The sequence below is a fragment of the Populus euphratica genome, unplaced genomic scaffold (genome assembly GCF_000495115.2).
Source record: "Populus euphratica unplaced genomic scaffold, PopEup_1.0 scaffold132.1, whole genome shotgun sequence".
Lineage (NCBI taxonomy): Eukaryota > Viridiplantae > Streptophyta > Magnoliopsida > Malpighiales > Salicaceae > Populus > Populus euphratica.
This window is the reverse complement of record NW_011500019.1, coordinates 529,200-551,763: the sequence shown is the minus strand read 5'-3', so window position 1 is coordinate 551,763 and position 22,564 is coordinate 529,200. Positions and strand designations below refer to the sequence as shown.

The 22,564-nt window shown below is 36.2% G+C and overlaps 3 protein-coding genes across 4 annotated transcripts; all 3 read left to right on the top strand.

The window, feature by feature from the left end:
• Positions 1-1,373: 1,373 nt before the first annotated feature.
• LOC105141842 (fasciclin-like arabinogalactan protein 12) lies at positions 1,374-2,390 on the top strand. The gene has a single exon (XM_011049215.1). It carries the CDS (start codon positions 1,464-1,466, stop codon positions 2,253-2,255), a length of 792 nt encoding a protein of 263 aa, XP_011047517.1. The 5' UTR covers positions 1,374-1,463; the 3' UTR covers positions 2,256-2,390.
• A 1,786-nt stretch (positions 2,391-4,176) lies between these two features.
• Positions 4,177-5,989, top strand: LOC105141840 (fasciclin-like arabinogalactan protein 12). 2 transcript variants are annotated; one of them, XM_011049214.1, is made up of 2 exons: positions 4,177-4,211; positions 4,351-5,989. In XM_011049214.1, the coding sequence occupies exon 2, from the start codon at positions 5,096-5,098 to the stop codon at positions 5,885-5,887; it is 792 nt and encodes a 263-aa protein (XP_011047516.1). In that variant the 5' UTR covers positions 4,177-4,211; positions 4,351-5,095; the 3' UTR covers positions 5,888-5,989. The 2 variants fall into 2 exon arrangements, with proteins under 2 accessions (XP_011047516.1, XP_011047515.1); XM_011049213.1 differs by having other exon boundaries at positions 4,195-4,211; positions 4,295-5,989.
• Positions 5,990-17,920: 11,931 nt separating this feature from the next.
• LOC105141847 (probable leucine-rich repeat receptor-like protein kinase At1g35710) lies at positions 17,921-20,226 on the top strand. Its single transcript, XM_011049220.1, has 2 exons — positions 17,921-19,781; positions 20,222-20,226. Exons 1-2 carry the CDS (start codon positions 17,999-18,001, stop codon positions 20,224-20,226), a joined length of 1,788 nt encoding a protein of 595 aa, XP_011047522.1. The 5' UTR covers positions 17,921-17,998.
• Positions 20,227-22,564: the final 2,338 nt, after the last annotated feature.

The following is a 22,564-nucleotide window of genomic DNA, read 5'->3' as shown; positions in this document are numbered from 1 at the left end:
CCCTCCTTAATCTTGCTAAGATAAATTCTTTGCTATATGAATCTTTCTCGAGTTCAAGCCCACATCAGATTCAGGCTTCTTCTCCAGTTCAAAACTGTTCGTGTTGATAATTAGCGGGAAAAAGTGTGTGAGAGAGAACAGGCATCTTCTTTTGTTTTATTTCAAAATGTTTATATAAAATTTCTAGGTTTGTGTTTGCATAAGGAAAAAAATCATTGTAAGCAGCAACATGGCCTGTTCTTGGCTCTCGTACGTTAGAAAGTGTTTCTTGATTAAGTGATGGCCTGGTGTGAGATCTAATTTATGTGTCTAAATTTGGAAAGTTAGTCCATCAATTTCTCATGAGGATTAAAAGGATGTAAAAAATTGTTTAGAAACAAAATAATATTTTTTTTAAAAAAAGTTGGAGTAAGAAAAACGAAAACTGTAACTTCCTATGGAAAAACTAAATTTTTTAGTTTTTTTAAATTTGAATTCAGATTGAAAAACATATTTTAAAAATTCTCTGTATTTTTCTAATATAAGTTTTTCATTATTTTTCAAATGAAACAAATATGAATAATATTTTTTTTATTTTATATCCAAGCCATTTTAAGCAATGTAAAAACTTATTTTTTTATATTTAGTTAGCATCATAAATTTACCTTTTATTATAAATTTAATATAAATATTTTTGAAAGGTTAGCAATATAGTTTTTACATGATAGTTTTTTTAAAAGAAATAAAATTATAATTTCATCTTTAACTTATCACGAATACAAAATGTTAAGATGTTTATTATAAATTATGATTTATATTTTTATAAAAAAATAGTTATAATCTTAAAGTATTTTTTTAGATGGAAAAATTTATCTTCATGATTTTGTAACAAATAAAACACGTTTTCGGATTTTTTATTGAAAAAATAAAACTAGAAAAGGAAATTAAAACTGCAAAAAAAAGTTTTATTATGTTACTCAACACATCCAAAGCTTCTTTCCTTTTAGCTCAAGCAGCTAAGTCTTTAGCTATTTTTGGATACAGAGATGGGGTCAGCTGAGATTCCTTGTCCAAATCTTCTATCATTAAAGATGATTTTGTTATAATGTGTGGAAGTATGCTCAAATGTTCTGCCATTGATGAGTGGGAAATGCACATCTTCATTTGCTGTCACACCCACTTGAAATCTATTTCTTAGATTCTTGTTTCTTTTTCCTCCTACTTTCCATGCAAAGTAGCTGCTGCAGCATTGTCAATTTTCCATCTCCATTGATGACCCTCCACCTTTTGGAGTAAGACAAGGTACTTGCAACCTAGTTGTGTAACTAAAATTGCATATTGCACCTAACTTATCCTCTGCTCACAACTATATAACCTCAAACTGTCCCCTCTATACACATCGAGCACTTCTAACAAAAATCAAGCTCAGTTTACATCAGCTTTTTTGCATTGTTTCTAGCATTATATATCTTAAGAACATAAAGATGAAGCCACAGTACTTGCTCTCTTCATTTTCAATTTTTCTTCTTTTCCTCCATTGTACCAATACCTTTGCCCAGTCACCAGCTGCAGCCCCGGCTCAGGCGCCAGCAGTGGTTGCATCACCTCCAGCTGCAACCCCAACACAGGCAGCTGCACCGCATGGCATCACCAACGTCACCAAAATCCTTGAGAAGGCTGGACACTTCACGATCTTTATCCGCCTTTTGAGATCCACTCAAGAGGAAAACCACTTATTCTCCGCGCTAAATGACTCAAGTACTGGTTTAACAATCTTTGCTCCAACGGATAGCGCATTTTCGGAACTGAAATCAGGAACTCTCAACACGCTAAGTGATGGAGACAAGTCCGAGTTAGTGAAGTTTCACGTAGTTCCAACATTCCTATCAACTTCCCAGTTCCAGACCGTAAGCAATCCTCTCGGAACATGGGCCGGAACAGGTAGCAGGTTACCACTTAACGTGACAAGTTATCCAAACTCGGTGAACATAACCACAGGACTTACCAATACAAGTTTATCTGGAACCGTATACACAGACAACCAGCTAGCCATTTATAAGATTGAAAAGGTACTCCTCCCTAAGGACATTTTTGCTTCTAATGCTCCAGCTCCAGCACCAGTGGCACCTGCACCAGAGAAGCCAACAAAGGCAGTTCCTGCAGTAACTGTAGAGAGTCCTGCAGCTTCTGTGGATATATCTAGTGCCCTTATATTTACTCATAATGTTGTGGTGGGATCAGTTGGGTTACTTGCTTCTGCAATGTTTTCTCTGTAATGTAGAAGGATTTCGAATCTTGATATGATATAAGTAGGGGTTGTGTCCGGTTTGGTGCTTTATTTTGCTGCGCCGGCTGATTGTGTGTTGAATAATTCTGATTTTACCTTGAATCCAGTTTGTATGATTTGAGTTTGTGATCAAGGTTGAATTCCGATCTGTTGATTAATTTCTTGGTCAAATTGGAATACACACACACACACACACATATAAGTAGTCAATCTCGTTTTTTCATTTCATTTCTTATCACCTTGGCGCCATGTGCTTATTCCCTATCTTTTGGGTAAATAAGACCATTGCCTCCATGAGGCTCCAGTCTCTGAGGTCATTGTTTCCTTTGCTTTCTTCTCCAATAGGATGACTTTGTAGATGATTTCTGGGTACGCATTTGGAAAGCTTATCTGTTGAAATTTGTAGGGAATGAAGAAAGTAATAGTTTGGTTCTTTAAAGCTTAAGGGGCTAAAGCTTAGTTCCTTTACTGTCAACAATGCTTCAATTGAGGTTACTTGTCCAGATCTTGGGTTGCAAGAGATGGTTCAATTTAAGGTAGGTAGGTAGCATTTCAAGGACTTATCTGGTTTGATTTTAGAAAACATTCCATTCATGGACATAAAAGAGCATTGGGGACTGGTGTGTGAGGTCACTTGCTCATTCGCAGCGCCCTAGTGTGCTGCACAGCAGGATTAATGCAATCCATCTGTGTTTTTCCTTCATCTTGCAGTATTGACGTTTTGAAGCTAGTGATAAGTTAGAGCTACACATTTATTGATACATGTTGTAGGATAATGGTGAAAACAGATGTTTCATTGTGATTTTGGAATTCACACAAGCATGTTTCGAACCGAAATGTAGTTTTCTTTAAGCTATAAGGCTAGAAGACAATTGACAATTTAATTATTCAAAAGAGTAGAAAATGCTAATTGTCAAAAAAACAAGGGTTCTGAAACAGAACAACCTTTACTAAGACTGTTATATTATCTCCTACTTTGGGCTGGCAAACTTCTGGTGCAAAAAGAATTTCCACGCTATATTACCTGTCAGGACTCAGGAAACAAATATAACTGGTAAGCTCTTGTATTGGTATATGCAGATGGTTCCGTGTGCAAGTGTTGGTTAATAATTCTAGTTTCAACTTGCTTCATGCTAGTGACTTTCGCGACTTGTATTTTCTGGATAGGCTTCTTCTATTCTTCTTAATGACAACTTTTCATAAAAGTTTGTTATTACATGCAGATGCTTGCAGAGAAGTTAAGGATGTATATTTGTGGAAGCTCTCGCTGCAATATATCTGCAAGTTGCTTTTCTGCGTAACAACAGCTAAAGGTCACCGCATTAGCTTTCTCTACTTCATGAGCTCTGCAACTTCATTTTGATATGCTTGGTTTTTACTTGACTAACTGAATATTTTGCTATTGCAATTGCAATGGCCGACTTGTTATCAACTTGAATTCTAGTTGCTACATGCTGTTGCTGCCCCATATCTTGGAGAAGTTTCCTTAACCGTATGGCTGGATTCATAGTTGCTGCTGAAGTTATGCACTCTGCTTCTCCAGTGGATTGTGCCACGGTTCTTGCTTCTTGGTCACCGAAGAAAGTGCACCTGAACAGATATCGAACACAACCTGTTGTGCTCTTCATATCATCGACTGAACCAGCCCAATCACTATCAGAGTAGTCAATTTTCTATAGCCAGTAGCTTCAAACAACACTCCAAAATCAGTCATTCCCCTCACTAGGCCGCATGGATAGTCTTGAAGGAATGTCTATGGACTGATGGTAAAGAACAAAGCCCAAAACAATATTTGGGATGGGCAGAGTGATTGACTTGACAAAAAGACCCATAATTACAGCTTTCAATTTCACAGCTGAATCATGCTCAAATTTTGCTATATAGGCCTATATATGTAATGGTCAGCAGGTCTGGAAGACATCTAGACCCAAAAGGTGCTATTCAGGTTAGATTTGTAATTTTTCCTTTTTATTTTTAAATTTTCTAGTTTTTTAAATATTTTTATTGCATTTTTATTTTTATTTTCAGGTTTTCTAGTTTAGAAAGGTAACAAAATTTGAAATTTGCATGGTGATCCTATGCAGTTGCTGTCTTTCTTTCGTTGTTTATGTCTGCGTCGATATCTTAGGACTCTCTTTGTTTCCCTAAAAAGTCAGCTTACTCGAAGATTGCATAAACCTTGAAAGAAGGATTGCCACAAACATCAAATCAAGTACATAATAAGGTCAGTGTATCTTGATCATGTCATGTCATGTGGTGGTATGGGTGAGATTTGATTTCTGGACGTGTGAATTTGGAAAGTTAGTCTATCGAAATCTGTCATGGATTCAAGGATGTGACTCTTTTAAGCTCAAGGAGCTAGATCAAAGCTATTAAAGATGATTCAGTTGAGATTTCATGTCAAACTCCTCTGCCATTACAGATGATTTGTTTTGATGTTCGGAAGTATATGCTCAAATGTTCTGCCAGTGATGATTCAGAATTATAATTTTGACAATCATAGATATCTTCATTTGCTGTCACACCCACTTGAAATCCACTTTTTATAATCTATTTTTTTCCCCTGCGTTTCCAAGAAAATTAGTTGTTGCAGCATTGTTGAACTTGCCTCTCCATTGATACCCTCCACCTTTCGGAAAAAGATAAGATACTAGCTACCTAATTGTATAACTAAAATTGTACATTGCACCTAGCTTGATCCTCTGCCAACAACTATAAAACCTGACTCTGTCCCTTCTTTACACATCAAACACTTTTCTAACTATGATCAAGCTCAATTTACATTAACATTTTTGTATCATTTCTAGCATATAACCCAAAAACATAAACATGAAGCAACAGTCAATCTCCTCATTTTTTATTTTCCTTCTTTTCCTCCAATGCACCAATACCTTTGCCCAGTCACCAGCTGCAGCCCCAGGGCAGGCACCAGCAGTGGTTGTGGCACAACCTCCAGCAGCAACCCCAACACAGGCTGCTGCACCACATGGCATCACCAACGTAACCAAAATCCTTGAGAAGGCTGGCCACTTCACGATCTTTATCCGCCTTTTGAGATCCACCCAAGAGGAAAACCACTTGTTCTCCGCGCTAAATGATTCAAGCACTGGTTTGACCATCTTTGCACCAACGGATAGCGCATTTTCGGAACTGAAATCAGGAACTCTCAACACTCTAAGTGACGGAGACAAGTCTGAGTTAGTGAAGTTCCACGTAATTCCAACATTCCTCTCTACTTCCCAGTTTCAGACTGTAAGTAACCCTCTAGGTACATGGGCTGGAACAGGCAGTAGGTTACCACTTAACGTGACAAGTTATCCAAACTCAGTGAACATAACCACAGGACTTACCAATACAAGTTTATCTGGCACCGTATACACAGACAACCAGCTTGCCATTTATAAGATTGAAAAGGTTCTTCTCCCTAAGGACATTTTTGCTTCTAATGCTCCAGCTCCAGCACCAGTGGCACCTGCACCAGAAAAACCGGCAAAGGCGGTTCCTGCGGCTAATGATGAGAGTCCTGTGGCTCCTGTGGATATATCCAGTGCAGTTTGGTTTATGCATAATAATGTGGTGGGATCAGTTGGTATAGTTGCTGTTGCAGTGTTTGCTTTGTAATGTCGAGAGTCCTGTGTCTCCTCTTTATGGTTTGTCTGAGTTGGGTTGGATTCATGGAGTCTGTTGAATAATTATGAATTTATTTTTAATCCAGTTTTTATTATTTAATTTTTGACGTTGTGATTAAGATTGAATTTGAGTTTTTATTTATTTTCTTGGTCAAATTGGAACAAATTTATGTATGTGAAAGCATTTGATTATGGATAATTATTCATTAATCTTCTTGATTGGGTACTAATCACTGCCCATTAATCTTGATTTAGTAAATTTCATTTTTTACTCTCATCTAACCATTTTCCTAGCTTTTGGTTAGTAAATATTGGCTGGATTTCTGGGAAATCTGTTGTTCAGAGTTGTAATTTTTGCTTGCAAGATGTTAGCATCTGTTTCTTGAGCATAGCTGGTTCTGGAGGATGTTTTTAGGATTAGTTCCTCTGAGGATAGTTCTTCTGATGGAGAGCAAAGGGGAGGTCAGCTAAGAGGGGTGAGCATGGGGCAAAATATCATGATAGTAGAGGAGAGAAAACATGCAGGAAAGCTGTAGAAAAGAAGCAAGCAAGGTTAGAAGAAAGAAAGAAAGCAAAGAAAGGAGAATGCAAGAGTCCTGAGGGTAAAAGCAATGAGAGGAGCAGAGAAACAGAGAAGAGGAAATATGCCACATTTCTTCTCATTAGATTAACTGATATAAATACAAGGGATTGTAACAGACTAGAATCTTATTCCTGAGAATAAGTGTGCAGCTTAAAATATAAATTCAAAATTTAAACAAACTGAACCTGTTACAACAATGCATGATAAGGAATAAGAAGACTTTTCTAATATGGTCCCTTAAGATTGGGGTCGCGTGACGAGACCAATCTTGGATTTAAGTGAAAGAAACCAAGACTTGGGAAGAGTTTTTGTAAGGGCGTCAGCAAATTGATTATCACTAGAAACATGAGAAACATGTAAAATGCCATTTTGAACCTGCTCATGAATAAAATGAAAATTAGTGGCAACCTGCTTCATCCTTAGTGAAAAACTGGGTTTGAGCACAAATTGGTTGCCCTAATATTGACACAATAAATCATAGGGGATTGAGGAAGAGCAATACCAAGTTCTGTCAAGAGGGAACTTATCCAGTTAAGCTCTGCAGCAGTGGCAGCTACTAATCTATATTCAGCCTTCGTAGAGGATCCAACAACTGTTCTTTGCTTCTTGGAACTCCACGAGATAGGGTTACGACCAATATAAACAACATAGGCACTGGTAGATGTGAAGTCATCCTTGTTTCTAGCCCAGTCAGAGTTGGAAAAGGCATGTAGAGAAACTAGGTTTGCATCAGCAAAGGCATGTAAAGAAAGTGGTGAGTCTTGGTAAAGCTGAATGCCATCATTAGAGCCACATAAATAACGCAGAAGACGTTTTACAAGAATCCAATGTTCTGTAGTCAGTTGATGCATGTTTTGAGAAAGCTTGTTAACGGCAAAGGCAATGTCTGGCCACGTGATTAATAAGTATTGTAAGTTGCCAACAAATGTTCGATACTCTGTGGGATCTTTGAGAGGTGAACCTGAGTGCAATGTTATGGGAGGACTGGTAGGTAATGGAGTATGGACAGGTTTGGCATTCATCATTTTTTTGTGAGTAAGAAGATCAACAATGTAACGTATTTAAGACAGCAGTATACCGTGATCATTTGGAAAAACTTCCACATCAAGAAAATATGATAAGCGTCCAAGATCTTTTAGAGAAAATCGGTGAGAAAACAGTTGTATAAACTTGTGTATTGTAGTATCATTATTACCGGTAAGAATAATGTCATCCATGTAAACCAGAAGATAAAGCAAGTTACCTCCAGTGTTTAGAATAAAAAGAGATGTATCGGCATGAGCATTGTGAAATCCTGAAGCAATAAGAAATTTATGAAGCTCATGGTACCATGCTCGTGAAGTTTGTTTAAGCCCATAAATTGCTTTTTGAAGCTTGCAAATATGAGTTGGATTATCTATATCAACAAAACCTGGAGGTTGGGATATATAAACATGGTCAAAGAGATGACCTTATAGAAAGGTATTGTTTACATCCAGTTGTTGTAATGACAAAGCGGGAGCCACTACAAGGCTAAGAGCTAAATGAACTATGGCAGGCTTTACTACAGGACTAAAAATGTTATGATAGTCAACTCCTGATCGTTGATGAAAGCCTTTCGCAATCAAGCATGATTTGTGCTTGTCAATAGAGCCATCAAAGTGATGTTTAATTCAAAAAATCCATTTACATCCAACTATATTGTGACTAGAATCTAACGAGAAAAGTGTTGGGAAAATTAGGAACAACCAAACACTAATTTACCCAGATCAATTCAGCGGAATACAATTCACAAGTCTCAATTCTTTCCCTCTTTGTGCAGTAAAACAAAATCAGACAATGATAAAAATAATGCAAATAATCACAAAATCAACACCAAGATTTTTAACGTGGAAAATCCGATGCAAGAAAAACCACGGGACCGTAGTCCACTTAAAAACTTCCACTATCAACAAATAATGGGTTCACAATCATTCTTTCTTAGATTCAACTAAGGGATACAACATATATATCATCAAGAACAACTTATTCTCGAATTACAACAAGATTAAAGGAGAATTATTTGAGAAAAACTCACAAAACTGACAGCCCTGTTTTCTATCAAAACAGCCAGTTTCCATACCACCAATCTTCGATCCAACCGTCGAAAATGAAGATCAACGTGTTTAGAATCTTCTGTCAAAATCTCAGCCCGATCCAATGGTGAACGAGCTGGAAATGAAAGAAAGAACGCAGGCTGCTCTGCTGCCTCTTCTTCTCTTTTTCTCTCTTGATTTTCTTCTCCTCTCTTCTATTTTACAATCTACCGCTACAGTACCCGAACCACTTAATTTTAAACACCAAGAGATAGCCATCACATGAAAATTAATGTGGTGGTCCCACCATCACATGGTGTGGGACCACACACAACAAATCTCCCCCTCACACACCTTGTGAGGAATTCGCCATACCGACAATCAATATGTAAAATTCAATTTAGGAGGCTCTGACAAGCCTGCTTCCCTTCTGCAGAACTCAAACTTCTCTCTCGGTAGAGGTTTGGTCATCATGTCTGACACGTTGTCATCAGTATGGATCTTCTCAACAATGAATGACTTCATCTCCATAGCATCTCGAATCCATTGATATCTAACCTCAATGTGGTTTGATCGAGCGTGAAAAGTAGGATGCTTACTGAGATGGATTGCACTTTGACTATCACAATGCAATATAAAGTTCTCTTGAACTAGGCCAAGTTCATGCAAGAACTTCTTCATCTATAACAACTCTTTGCCCCCTTCAATAAGAGCAATATATTCGGCCTCTGTAGTGGATAATGCAACACACTTTTGCAACCTTGATTGCCATGAGACTGCTCCCCCTGCAAACTTCATCAAGTATCCTGATGTGGACTTTCTAGAATCAATATCACCAGTCATATCTGCATCTCATCCATCTAACACAGGTTTATCATTACCAAAACATAAGCTGAAACTAGAAGTACCTTTGAGATACCTAAGTATCCATTTCACTACTGACCAGTGTTCTTAACCAGGATTGGAGAGGAACCGACTAACCACACCAACTGCATGAGCTATATCCGGCTTTGTGCAAACCATGACATACATCAAGCTACCAACTACGGATGCATAAGGAACCTTTTTCATCTCATCTTTTTCTTCATCACTTAAAGGACTCTACTTAGAACTTAGTTTAAAGTGGCTTGCAAGTAGAGAACAAACAGGTTTGGAGTTGCTTATGTTGAATCTCTTAAGTACCTTTTGAACATATCTCTCCTGAGATAGCCAAAGTTTCTCCTTCTTCCTGTCACGTGTGATCTTTATGCCAAGAATCTGTTTTTCCAGTCCTAAGTCTTTCATTGCAAAAGACTTACTCAACTCTTCCTTCAAGATTTGAATCTTCTTAGCATCATGGCCACCAATCAACATATCATCCACATACAACAAGAGAATAATAAAGTTTCCATCTGGAAACCTTTTCATAAATACACAATGATTAGAAGTGCTCTTGTCATAACCATGATCCACCATGAAAGAATCAAACTTCTTATACCATTGTCTTGGAGCTTGTTTTAACCCATATAGGCTCCTTTTCAACTTACAAACTAACTACTCTTTACCTTTTGCTTCAAACTCTTGAGGCTGCTCCATGTAGATTTCCTTATCTAAATCACCATGGAGAAAGGCAGTTTTCACATCAAGTTGTTCAACTTCAAGATTCAAACTAGCAGCTAAGCCAAGCACAACTCGGATTGAAGACATCTTGACCACTGGTGAAAAGATTTCTTCAAAATCAATACCCTTCTTCTGACCGAAACCTTTCACAACCAATCTTGCCTAGTACCTTGGCTGTGAGCAATGTTCATCAATTTTCAACCTGAACACCCATTTGTTCTTAAGTGCTCTCTTACCTTTAGGAAGCTTTACTAACTCAAAGGTATGGTTTTCATGCAAGGATTTCATCTCTTCTTGCATTGCTTTTAACCACTCACTTTTCTTCTCATGTGACATAGCTTCATCAAAGCATTCTGGCTCTCCCCCATCAGTAACCAACACATATTCATGAGGAGAATATCTGGTGGAAGGTTGGCGAAGTCTAGTTGACCTTCTCAATTGTGGCTTATCCGAAGCTTCTTGCATAACTTGTTCAGGAATAACATCAATATCATCATTAGTTGCTTCAGGATCACCAACTAATGGCTCAATAAGAGAACCACCATTATCATCATTTTGCAAGTCTCCCCCGTGATTAACAGACATCAAAGGTAACTGTGGAGTAGGTCTTGGATTTGAATTAGATGGAATAAAAACAGTAAACTCTGTTTTCTCTTTCTGTTCAAAATCTTCAATGGTTTGATCTTCAAAGAAGATAACATCTCTGTTTCTCATAATTTTCTTCTCCTTTGGATCCCACAACCTATAGCCAAACTTATCATCTTTAGAGCCCAAGAAAATGCATTGCTTTGTCTTGCTATCAAGCTTAGACCTTTCATCTCTAGGAACATGTACAAATGCCCTACATCCAAACACTCTTAACTGTGTATAAGAAACATCTTTTCCTTTCCAAACTCTATCTGGAACATCAAATTCAAGAGAAACTGATGGAGAAAGGTTGATCATGGCAACTGCAATCTTCATTGCCTCACCCCAAAAGGACTTAAACAGCTTTGCATGAGAGAGCATATATTTAATTATTTCAACAATGGTTCTGTTCATTCTCTCAGCCACTCCATTCTGTTGTGGAGTCTTAGGAACTGTCTTCTCCAACTTGATACCATGTTCTCTGCAATACTTCTTAAAAGGACCCCTGTATTCACCACCATTATCAGCTCGAATACATTTCAGCTTTCTACCAGTTTCTCTTTCAACTCTAGCATGAAAATCCTTAAAGACATCAAGCACCCGATCTTTGGATTTCAAACAAGTGGCCCAAATTTTGCTGGAGTGATCATCAATAAAACTAACAAAGTACAATGCACCCCTAAGAGACTTATCAATCATAGAGCAAATATCAGTATGAACTAAATCAAGAACATGTGATCTTCTATGTGAAGGTGATATTTGAAACGCAACTCTATGTTGTTTGCCAACTAAATAATGAGTACATGTGTTCAAGTTCATACCTTTTAATGGAAGGTAGTTCTTCTTGGCAAGGATGCCAAAGCCTTTCTCATTCAAATGTCCAAGCCGCTTATGCCACAGATTAGTAGAGCAATCTTCAATTACATTCACCTCCCCTTTGATCACATTGACTTGTGACATGTAGAGACCCATCTTCTTCCCTTTAGCAACAATCAGGGAATTTCTGGAAAGCTTCCATTTACCATCTCCAAAGTAATTGTGATAGCCTTCTTCATCAAGAGTACCTGTAGAGATCAAGTGTAGGCGCATATCAAGCATATGCCTAACATCTTTGAGTAGCAACTTGCACCCAGTATTGGTTTCCAACCAAATGTCTCCAATGCCCACAACACTAGCCATCCCTTGATTTCCCATCCTAACTTGACCAAAGTCTCCAGCAGTGTAGGATGTGTAAAAATCACGTCGGGGTGTAACATGGTAAGAAGCTGCTGAGTCTGCAACTCAGGTGGTATCCTGACATGTGAGATTAACACAACCATCATCACAAACAATGGCAACATCACCATCAAATACAACTGCAGCTGTACCATTCTCTTCATTCTTGTCTCCATCTTTACCCTTTTTATCTCTTTTATACTTTCTGCAATCTTTTTGCATATGCCCAGGCTTGTCACAATAATAGCACTTAAAACCCTTCCTTGACTGAGATCTTTCTCTTGGCTTTCATTTGCCTTTTCTATTGCTGGATTCTCTATCTTGCTTGCCATGAAAGAACCTGCTTGGACTTCTCCCTTGATTTTCTGTAACAAGTGCATGAGACTCAGAAGTGCTTGCGTTTTTTCTCCTCTTCTCTTCATTGAGGATACAATCCTTCACTGTTTTCAAAGTGATCTTCTCATTCGGAGTAGAATTGCTAAGTGACACCACCAAAGTCTCTCAACTATCCGGCAATGAACTCAATAGGATTAGTGCTTGCATTTCATCGGCTAACTCCAGATTCATCAATGACAACTGATTCAAGAACCCTTGGAATATATTTATATGCACTAAAGCATCTTCACCATCTCTATACTTCAAATTCACAAGGTCTCTAATTACAAAAACCTTGTTTTGTGCACTCTCCTTAGCAAATGTTTCTTCCAACATCTTCCAAACTGTATAGCAATCATGTTCTTGAGAAATATGATTAATGAACTTAGAAGATACCCATTTTCTAACATTAGTAGTAGCCTTTCTATTTAGTCCATTGCATTTTGCATCATCCATATCATCAGGCTTTATTCCTTTACATTCAATCGGCAAAGCCAAATCATTGCAATATAAGTGATCCTCCATCATTGTTTTCCATAGAAAATAATTTGAGGAAGTAAGCTTTATCATGCCCGAATCTTCCTTTTTCATTTTAACTACATAAAAAATTCAATCTACACAACCAATGCTCTGATACCACTTTGTTGGGAAAACTAGGAACAACCAGACACCAATTTACCCGGATCAATTCAGCGGAATACAATTCACAATTCACAAGTCCCAATTCTTTCCCTCTTTGTGTAGTAAAACAAAATCAAACAATGATAAAAATAATGTAAATAATCACAAAATCAACACCAAGATTTTTAACATGGAAAACCCGATGCGGGAAAAACCACGGGACTGTAGTCCACCTAAAAACTTCCATTATCAACAAATAATGGGTTCACAATCATTCTTCCTCAGATTCAACTAAGGGATATAACATATATATCATCAAGAACAACTTATTCTCGGATTACAACAAGATTAAAGGAGAATTATTTGAGAAAAACTCACAAAACTGACAGCCCCGTTTTCTGTCAAAACAGCCAGCTTCTATACCATCAATCTTCGTTCCAACCGTCCAAAATGAAGATCAACGTGTCTAGAAGCCGCTGTTAAAATCTTAGTCCGATCCAATGGTGAACGAGGTGGAAATCGAAGAAAGAACTCAAGCTGCTCTGCTGCCTCTTCTTCTCTTTTTCTCTCTTGATTTTCTTCTCCTCTCTTCTATTTTTCAATCTACCGCTACAGTACCCGAACCACTTAATTTTAAACACCAAGAGACAGCCATCATATGAAAATTAATGTGGTGGTCCCACCATCACATGGTGTGGGACCACACACAACAAAAGCTCCCAAGTCCCATTTCAAACAAGAGCATCATATCCTTCAGACATGGCCTGATGCCATTTTGGATCTTTGAGTGCTTGGTTCACAGTGGTTGGTTCTACATCAACAGGGTGAGATAGTTGTGTGGAGAGATTAAGTTTCTGGATTGGTTTTTGAATGTTGTTTTTGGCTTTAGTGGTTATGGAGTTTATGGGTGGTGGCTGTAAGGTATTTTTATGGATTGGGATATATGTGTTTTATTGGGTATTGGATGAAAGCACAGAGGTGGTTGGTTGGATTTCAGGTGAAGGTATAGAGATGGTTGGTTGGACAAGAGGCTTATGTGGGATGTGTGGGGTTATACTAGTAGTGGAGAACGAAGCATCATAAGAGGGCTATCTTAGAGGCTGAACTGGAGGTGGTGTGTTGAATGTCCCAGTGGAAGCTTGGTTCGTTGGGACTGTGATGATGGGAGGGATCCATGTAGAGATGGTGTCTGGTTATGGACTGGGAGATTGCATGAATAACATAAAAGAGGGGAAGATTGATTCAATAAATTTTACATGACGAAGAACATATATTTTAGATGTGGGAGGATAATAGCACAATAAGCACTTTGAGTAAAGGAATAGCCTAGAAAAATACAGGGCTTGGAACAAGATTCAATTTTGTGAGATGCATAAGAACGTAACCATGGGTAGCACAAACAACCAAAAATTTTAAGTTTAGAATAGTTTGAGGGAGAGCCAAAAATGCTTTTAGATGGGGATGATAAATTTAGTATGAGCATATGTATATAATTTATTAGGTAAATAGCAATGGCAAAAGCATGAGTCCAAAACATTAAAGGAAATGATGCTTGAGATGGGAGAGTGAGATCTATTTCAACAATATAACGATAACATCTTTTAAAATATCCATTGTGTTCAGGAATATACAATAGAGTAGTAAGATGAGTGATCTCACTGGTAGCAAGAAAAGTTCAAAGAGTCATGTATTCACCACCATTAATAGAGTAAAGTGTGTGGATTTTATTTTGAAAGTGTGTTTCCACAATGGCTTTAAATATGATAAATACCTCTCTAACTTCATATTTTTGAAAATAAAATCAAATGTATTTAGTGAAGTGACCAACAAATATGACATAATATTTAAAATCATTGTTATTGCATAGTGCGACAACCATCATGGGAGAGAGGGGAAGTCCACACATCAAAGAAAATAATTTCAATTGGTTGAGAGGAAACAATAGTAGATGTAGAGATAGGTAATTTATGGCTTTCATTGCTGTGACAAGCATTACATAAAAAATCAGAGATTAGAGAGGAAGATAAATCTAACTGATAATGTGAAATAATATGTTTTAAAATTAGAAATGCAGGATGACCTAATATATGATGCCACGCAAATGAAGAAGTTTTGACACTAGAAAAGGCTACTAATGGAGATGTTAGGGAAGAAGGAACCAACCATTCATACACCTCATCCTTCGTTTGACCCTTCAAAAGAATTGTCCCCATGCGAAGTTCCTTCACAATGAAAAGAGGATGGTAAGAATTCGACAGAGTACAAAATTGAGATATTTGTATTGTACAAATAAGAATTCTATTTGTGTATGTGCTACTGGTAAAGATAGGGTACTCAATTTGATTTCATTATACGGATCGGGAGGAATTGAAAAGGCCGAATGTAGCGACAAGGGAATCCATATGTAAGCATAGTCTTTAGAAATTAGATTCTTTTTCATGCTAGGAACACACAAAACATTGTCTAATTTAAATGATGTGTTATGAGTGGTAAATGATGTAGAAGCACTCGATCGATCGCCATTCATAATATCATTAGAATCATTGTAAGGTGTGTGAAGAGATAGATTACTCAGGTCAGCAGTGACATGATGAAAAGCATGACTGTCCGGTAGTCCTTGAGGAGTGGTGGAAGTCGTGTTGGATGCAAAATGAGCTTGAGGTTGCCATGGTGTCATAGTGCTGTTCATTGGTGCAACTGGAGTTGTATTGGGTTGATTTGGCACCAAGCAAATGAAAGGGTTCAGACTTTGCACCTTGAAGAGATGCTTCAAAATGAAGAAGCTTTTCATGGAGTTCATCAAACATGATCATGTTATCGCGGGGTTGAACTGCACGTATAAGGTCTTTAGAGTCATCCCCAAGACCATCAAGAATTTTGTCTGTGAGGTCATCTTCATCCATTGGTGCCCCAAGAATAGCAAGTTCATCAGCCTGACATTTTATCAATTGAAGAAACTCTATAACAGTTTGAGACCCCTTGGTTAGATTTTTTAATTTGATTCTTTACTTGCTTGATGCACCCTCGGGATGGCTTGGCATGTGTGTTTGCTAAGATCAACCAAGCTTCTTGTGATGTTTTGGCTCTTGCAATGAATGGAATAATTGTGGGAGAAAGGATCAGTTGATCGTGTCTTATCCAGGTATTGTGAGTAGGATTTGGTACGGTGGTGTTGTTTTGAGTGATAGTGGAGGGTGGACAAGGTTTGGATCCATCTATATATCCTAAGAGGTCATATCCGATAAAGAGTGTGTGGAATTGAAGTTTCCAGGAGATGTAATTAGTTGTGGAGAGTTTGAGTGGGACTTGGGCAGGGGTATTGATGGATATGAGAGGTGTTTAGTTCATTTGTGTTTTGCATTCCAGTTACAGAGTTGGAATTGGTTGTTGTCATGGTATTGGTGGCTGGAGGAGAGCAGCAGCAATTAAGAGCTCGGATACCATAAAAGCAATGAGAGGAGCAAAGAAACAGAGAAGATAAAATATGCCACACTTCTTCTCATTAGATTAAATGATATAAATACAAGGGATTGTAACAGACTAGAAGCATATCCCTGAGGATAAGTGCGCAGCTTAAAATACAAATTCAAAATTTAAACAAACTGAACCTGTTACAACAATGCATGATAAGGAATCGGGAGACTTCTCTAATAGAGGGAACGTAGGAAGTTGAGGGATGAGATAATGTCAGAGATAATTTCAGATAATAATCCATTGAGAATTGTTTACCAAAACTCTCAACCTATTTAAAGCTCTTAAGTTTTTCAATCCACTTGTCTGAAATATTAGGCGTTGGTCATAGGAAAAGAGTGTTCTGTTTAAGCCATTTTGTGACTGTTTTCTTGGTAACCTTGCATTCTGGATAGAGCCATGATCATGCTCTATCTTTTATAACTATTTTCTGGCGCACCCAAATTTTGTTTAGTAGCATCTTTCAGTACCTTTTCAATGCTATTTCTCTCCTCTGGAGCGTATTAATTTTTCTTTATTGGAAAGAATCTTTGTCAATGAAGGGTAGTCATTTTTACGCCTGTTCTTATGTTCAAATCTATGTTTAGGTGAGTTTTAAAATTGCATTTGGTATGAAAAAACATTAAATTAGTGCTTTTTAGTGATGCCAAAAAATAGAAGAAAATCCAGAAAAAATTCAGATTGAAGTACTCTTAACAACAATCTAAGTCTGTCTAAGATCCAGATCCAACAGAACTTAAGAAAAATGGATTGATAGGAACTTGACCATTGAAGGGCCATACTTGTTTGACTTGTTCCCGTGGTTGTTACGGGTACTGATCCATAGTCTTCTCAGTCTCTTCGTCAAAGTTGGCCCTCCATTATGGAAATTTGGTGAGTCTCTCACATACACTTTTCCATTTATCTTTTCAGTGGAAAATATGGCAAGGGAGAAGAAATTATTGATGAACTGGAAATTACAAAGCGATACACCCACAAGTGTGTCCCACGTCAATTACAATATCTCCCATTGAATTTAGTGTGGTGATCAAATTGTTAAAAAAAACTTTCGAGCTTAAAGTTTCTTCCATAAAACTCTTTGCTTTTTATTGCCCTTTATTTACTTTCATAGTCCATTGGTCATAAAGAAGCTATATTCTCTATGATCCCTCGGTACTTTCATAGTGATTAACGTTCTCTATCAACCTCGTATCCTGTTGGAAATAGTTTATCTATTTCATTTTTCTGCCTCCAATTGCCAAGCACGAGAATGTAAAAAAAAGAAAAAAAAGAAGCAAAAGTGAGAAGACTTGACATGGTATAATTTCCGGTTAACGTCACAAACTATGATATGGAAAGGGGAAAGAAAGTTGAAATGAAATTTTATCACAAATTGTCAACCGTGTCAAGCACGAGAGCAATCATAGTCTAGTTAATTTCAACTTAATTAGAGAAGAGATGTAATTTTCAATGATTTTTTTTTTTAAATTCCAATCATGTTTTCCTTCCTATAAATACTTCCATGGGAGAGCCTAATCTACCATAGCAAACCGTATCCTATATCTCTTGAAAACACACCATGACGACGTCCTTACTAAATAAATCATTCTTCTCGTTCTTTCTCCACATCCTGTTTTTGCTCCTTCACACATTCAACTTTTCTTCTTACTTTACTTTAGCTGAACACACTCCCTCCACAACTTCACTGTTTGGTAATAATACAGAAGCTGAGGCTCTTCTCGAATGGAAAGCCAGTCTTGACAACCGAAGCCAATCTCTCCTTTCTTCTTGGGTCGGCATGAGCCCATGCATTAACTGGATTGGAATCACTTGTGGCAATTCTGGAAGCATCACCAATTTGAGCCTTGCAGACTTTGGCTTGAGAGGTACGCTTTATGATTTCAACTTCTCATCCTTCCGTAATCTTTTTGCTATTGACCTTCAGAACAATTCTCTTTCTGGAACCATCCCACATGAAATTGGAAAGATGACGTCTCTTTTCGCTATTTCTTTAGCTGAAAATAATTTCACTGGTTTCATCCCCTTCTCTGTTGGAAATTTAACAAACCTATCCAAACTCTATCTTTGGGATAACAAACTTTCTGGTTCCATTCCTCAAGAAATTGGATTGCTAAAGTCTCTCAATCAACTTGATTTGTCATCTAATGTTTTAACTGGTGAAATCCCTTATTCCATTGGAAACTTGAGAAACTTATCTCTCCTTCACCTTATTCAGAACCAACTCTCTGGTTGCATCCCTTCTTCTATTGGAAACATGACCATGCTCGTTGATGTATCAGTACAACAAAATAATCTCATTGGTTTGATCCCATCCTCTATTGGAAACTTGACAAGCCTATCCGTCCTTTATCTTTGGGATAATAAACTCTCTGGTTCTATTCCTCAAGAAATTGGGTTGCTAGAATCTCTCAATGAAATCGACTTGTCAAGCAATGTTTTGACCGGTAGAATCCCTTATTCCATTGGAAACTTGAGAAACTTATCTTACCTTTACATTTTTCAGAACCAACTCTCTGGTCCCATCCCTTCTTCTATTGGAAACATGACCATGCTCATTGAAGTACAACTAGATGACAATAATCTTACTGGTTTGATCCCCTCTTCTATTGGAAATTTGAGAAACCTATACACACTTTATCTTTGGGATAACAAACTTTCTGGTTCCATTCCTCAAGAAATTGGGTTGCTAGAATCTCTCAGTGAACTTACCTTGCTAAATAATGTTTTAACCGGTAGAATTCCTAATTCAATTGGAAACTTGACAACTCTCACTACACTTGATCTAAGTATAAACAAACTTCACGGCCCATTGCCCGTAGAGATGAAAAATCTTACCCAATTGATTGTTTTGGAAATTGGTTTCAATGAATTCACGGGTCATTTGCCACTAGAGTTATGTCATGGAGGGGTATTGGAGAACTTTACTGCTTGCTACAACAACTTCTCAGGTTCAATCCCGAAAAGTTTGAAAAACTGTACTCGTTTACACCGAGTAAGACTTGAAAGGAATCAATTAACAGGAAATGTTTCTGAGGTTTTTGATGTCTATCCACATCTGGATTATATTGATTTGAGTTACAATAATTTTTATGGTGAGCTTTCTTCAAAATGGGGAGGTTGTCGTAACATGAAAAGCCTTAGAATCTCAAACAATAATGTTTCTGGTGAGATACCACCAGAGCTTGGGAAGGCTACTCAATTACGCTTGATAGATCTATCATCAAATCAGTTAAAAGGAGCCATCCCAAAAGATTTAGGGGGTTTGAAATTGTTGTACAAGCTTATTCTTAACAACAACCATCTTTCAGGTGCCATTCCCTTAGATATTAAGATAATATTTTGCATAAAAAATTAAAAATTAAAGAAACAAAATTCTAAAAATTAAAAAGGTAAAATAATATTTTGTTAACTCAATTTAAAGGACTATACATCCATTCCTATAAATCAATTGATCAACAAAGTAAAATAAATATCCTTTTAGATGAAGTAAATAAACTCGATTTTCTTTAAAGCTAAGGGGAATTGAAAAAATTAACAATAAATTAGTAAGACAAAGCTTCTTATTAATTTATTATTATCAAGCAAATTTAATATTAAAACATAATTTTCATTCACTCGACAATAGTCTTAGGATCAAAGACTGTAAAATTTATTCTAAATAACCATTCAAAAGCTTGAATGATTTTACTTTACTTATTCCTCCCTAATGAATTAAACTAAAAGATGAAATAATCAAATTAATTCATTTGTTTTTTATTCTTATCCCTAATAACAATTACAGATTGAAAAAAACTAAAATATATATATTGTTATCTCAAATCAATTCAATTAGCATGAATAAAAATTAATAGTATAAATTTAAAATAAGGATGAATACGTACTTGAATGTGAAAAAATTACAATGATTAGCACGAATTCTCATAATCGATTATTGAGATGGATTCTATTCCCTTTAAACAAAACAAAACAAATAGTTGCTCGAATTACCAAAAGAAAAAAAATTGGAATGATCCCTCTATCTGATTCCCCCCCTCCCTCCTATTTAACATGAAAAAAAGTAGCCTTGATGATAAGATATCAAGGATAAAAATTAAGAGATTAAATGTTGTAGAGAAAATCTCTTCAATCCCATCAAATTTCTTCTTAAAGATAAGATTCTCAATTTTATCAATTACTGATCAGATTAGGAAACAAAACTCTCCCTCCAACTTGGATCAAGGTTTTTGTATTGAAAACAATAATTTTTTATCATTGAGCCCTTTATAAATGTGGTAGCTATAGATATGTAGATGAATTTAAGTTTTTGAACCGTCTGATTTCAATACCTGAATGTCAAAATATGCTAGCTTAAATATTTAGCGTGCGAACAACAAATCTTACTGCAAATAGGATTCAGGTCTGATTTTGTGACTTCATTTAAAGGCTCAAGCAAACTTGGACTTTTACCTATAATAATTTTTTGAATAACTTGATGTGTAATTCAACTTTGATGAAGCACATATTTCCATTCTAAAACTCCAACTCAGTGAAAAACTTGAAAAGGCAATAAAAGTTTGAAACATAAAATAAAATTTTTTTATTTTTTAATAATTAATTCACAAAGTTTTTAATACATGATAAAATTATAAAATAACTTTTAATGAGCTAAAATAAGCTTAAAATACATTAAAAAAATATAATGTGAAAGGAATAAAATATATATGTCACTGATTTTTCACAACCTAAAAGGCTGGAGCCCAGCTTCGATGTTAGAGTTCGTGAAGATTAAATGCACTTGACAATTCAGTGCAAGAAGACATAAAAGGAATTAAATGCACTTGACAATTCAGTGCAAGAAGACATAAAAGGAACTAAATGCAGTTGACAATTCACTCCTACCACACGCATCAAGGAAGACCTCAAATTAATGGGTGTTGTAGAGGAACAAAACATCTTCTTCCCCTGCCTCTGTATGTGTAGGGGAAGGAGGAGAACAGTGTTGTTCAAAACAACACTATTTTTTTTTTTTTTTTAGGTTTGAGGAAAAAAATTAAATTTGGGGAATAATCTAAAAATAAATTATGACAAAACTCGTGCTTTTTTTTTCCTTGTTAAATTGGAGGAAATTTTCACTACTAAAAGGCTAGAGCCTAGTTACGATGTTAGAGTTTGTGATGGAGGACAAATTAAGATAAGCAACACTTGAAAATTCTGTGACATAAAAGGAATTAAGGCATTGACAGAAACTCATCCTATATGTCGTTGGAATCTCTAAAATTTAATTCTAACTTTACTATCATATAAAAAACAATTTATAGTATGATTGTGAAAATCAGGTTGAACTCAAGAGAAATTTTGCTAAATCTTTCTACAAGATAACAAAATAAAAAAGAACAAGGGTTAATTGCATAAAAAATTAAAGAAACAAAATTCTAAAAATTAAAAAGGTAAAATAATATTTTGTTAACTCAATTTAAAGGACTATACATTCATTCCTATAAATCAATTGATCAACAAAGTAAAATAAATATCCTTTTAGGTCAAGTAAATAAACTTGATTTCCCTTAAAGCTACGGGGAATTGAGAAAATTAACAATAAATTAGTAAGACAAAGCTTCTTATTAATTTATTATTATCAAGCGAATTTAATATTAAAACACAATTTTCATTCACTCGGCAATAGTCTTAGGAGCAAAGACTGTAAAATTTATTCTAAATAACCGTTCGAAAGCTTGAACGATTTTACTTTACTTATTCCTCCCTAATGAATTAAACTAAAAGATAAAATAATCAAATTAATTCATTTGTTTTTTATTTCTGTCCCTAACAACAATTACAGATTGAAAAAAACTAGAAAATATATACTATTATCTCAAACCAATTCAATTAGCATGAATAAAAATCAATAATATAAATTTAAAATAAGGATGAATACGGACTTGAATGTGAAAAAATTACAATGATTAGCGCAAATTCTCATAATCGATTATTGAGATGGATTCTATTCCCTTTAAACAAAACAAAACAAATAGTTGATCGAATTACCAAAAGAGAAAAAATTGGAATGATCCCTCTATCTGATTCCCCCCTCCCTCCTATTTAACATGAAAAAAAGGTAGCCTTGATGATAAGATATCAAGGATAA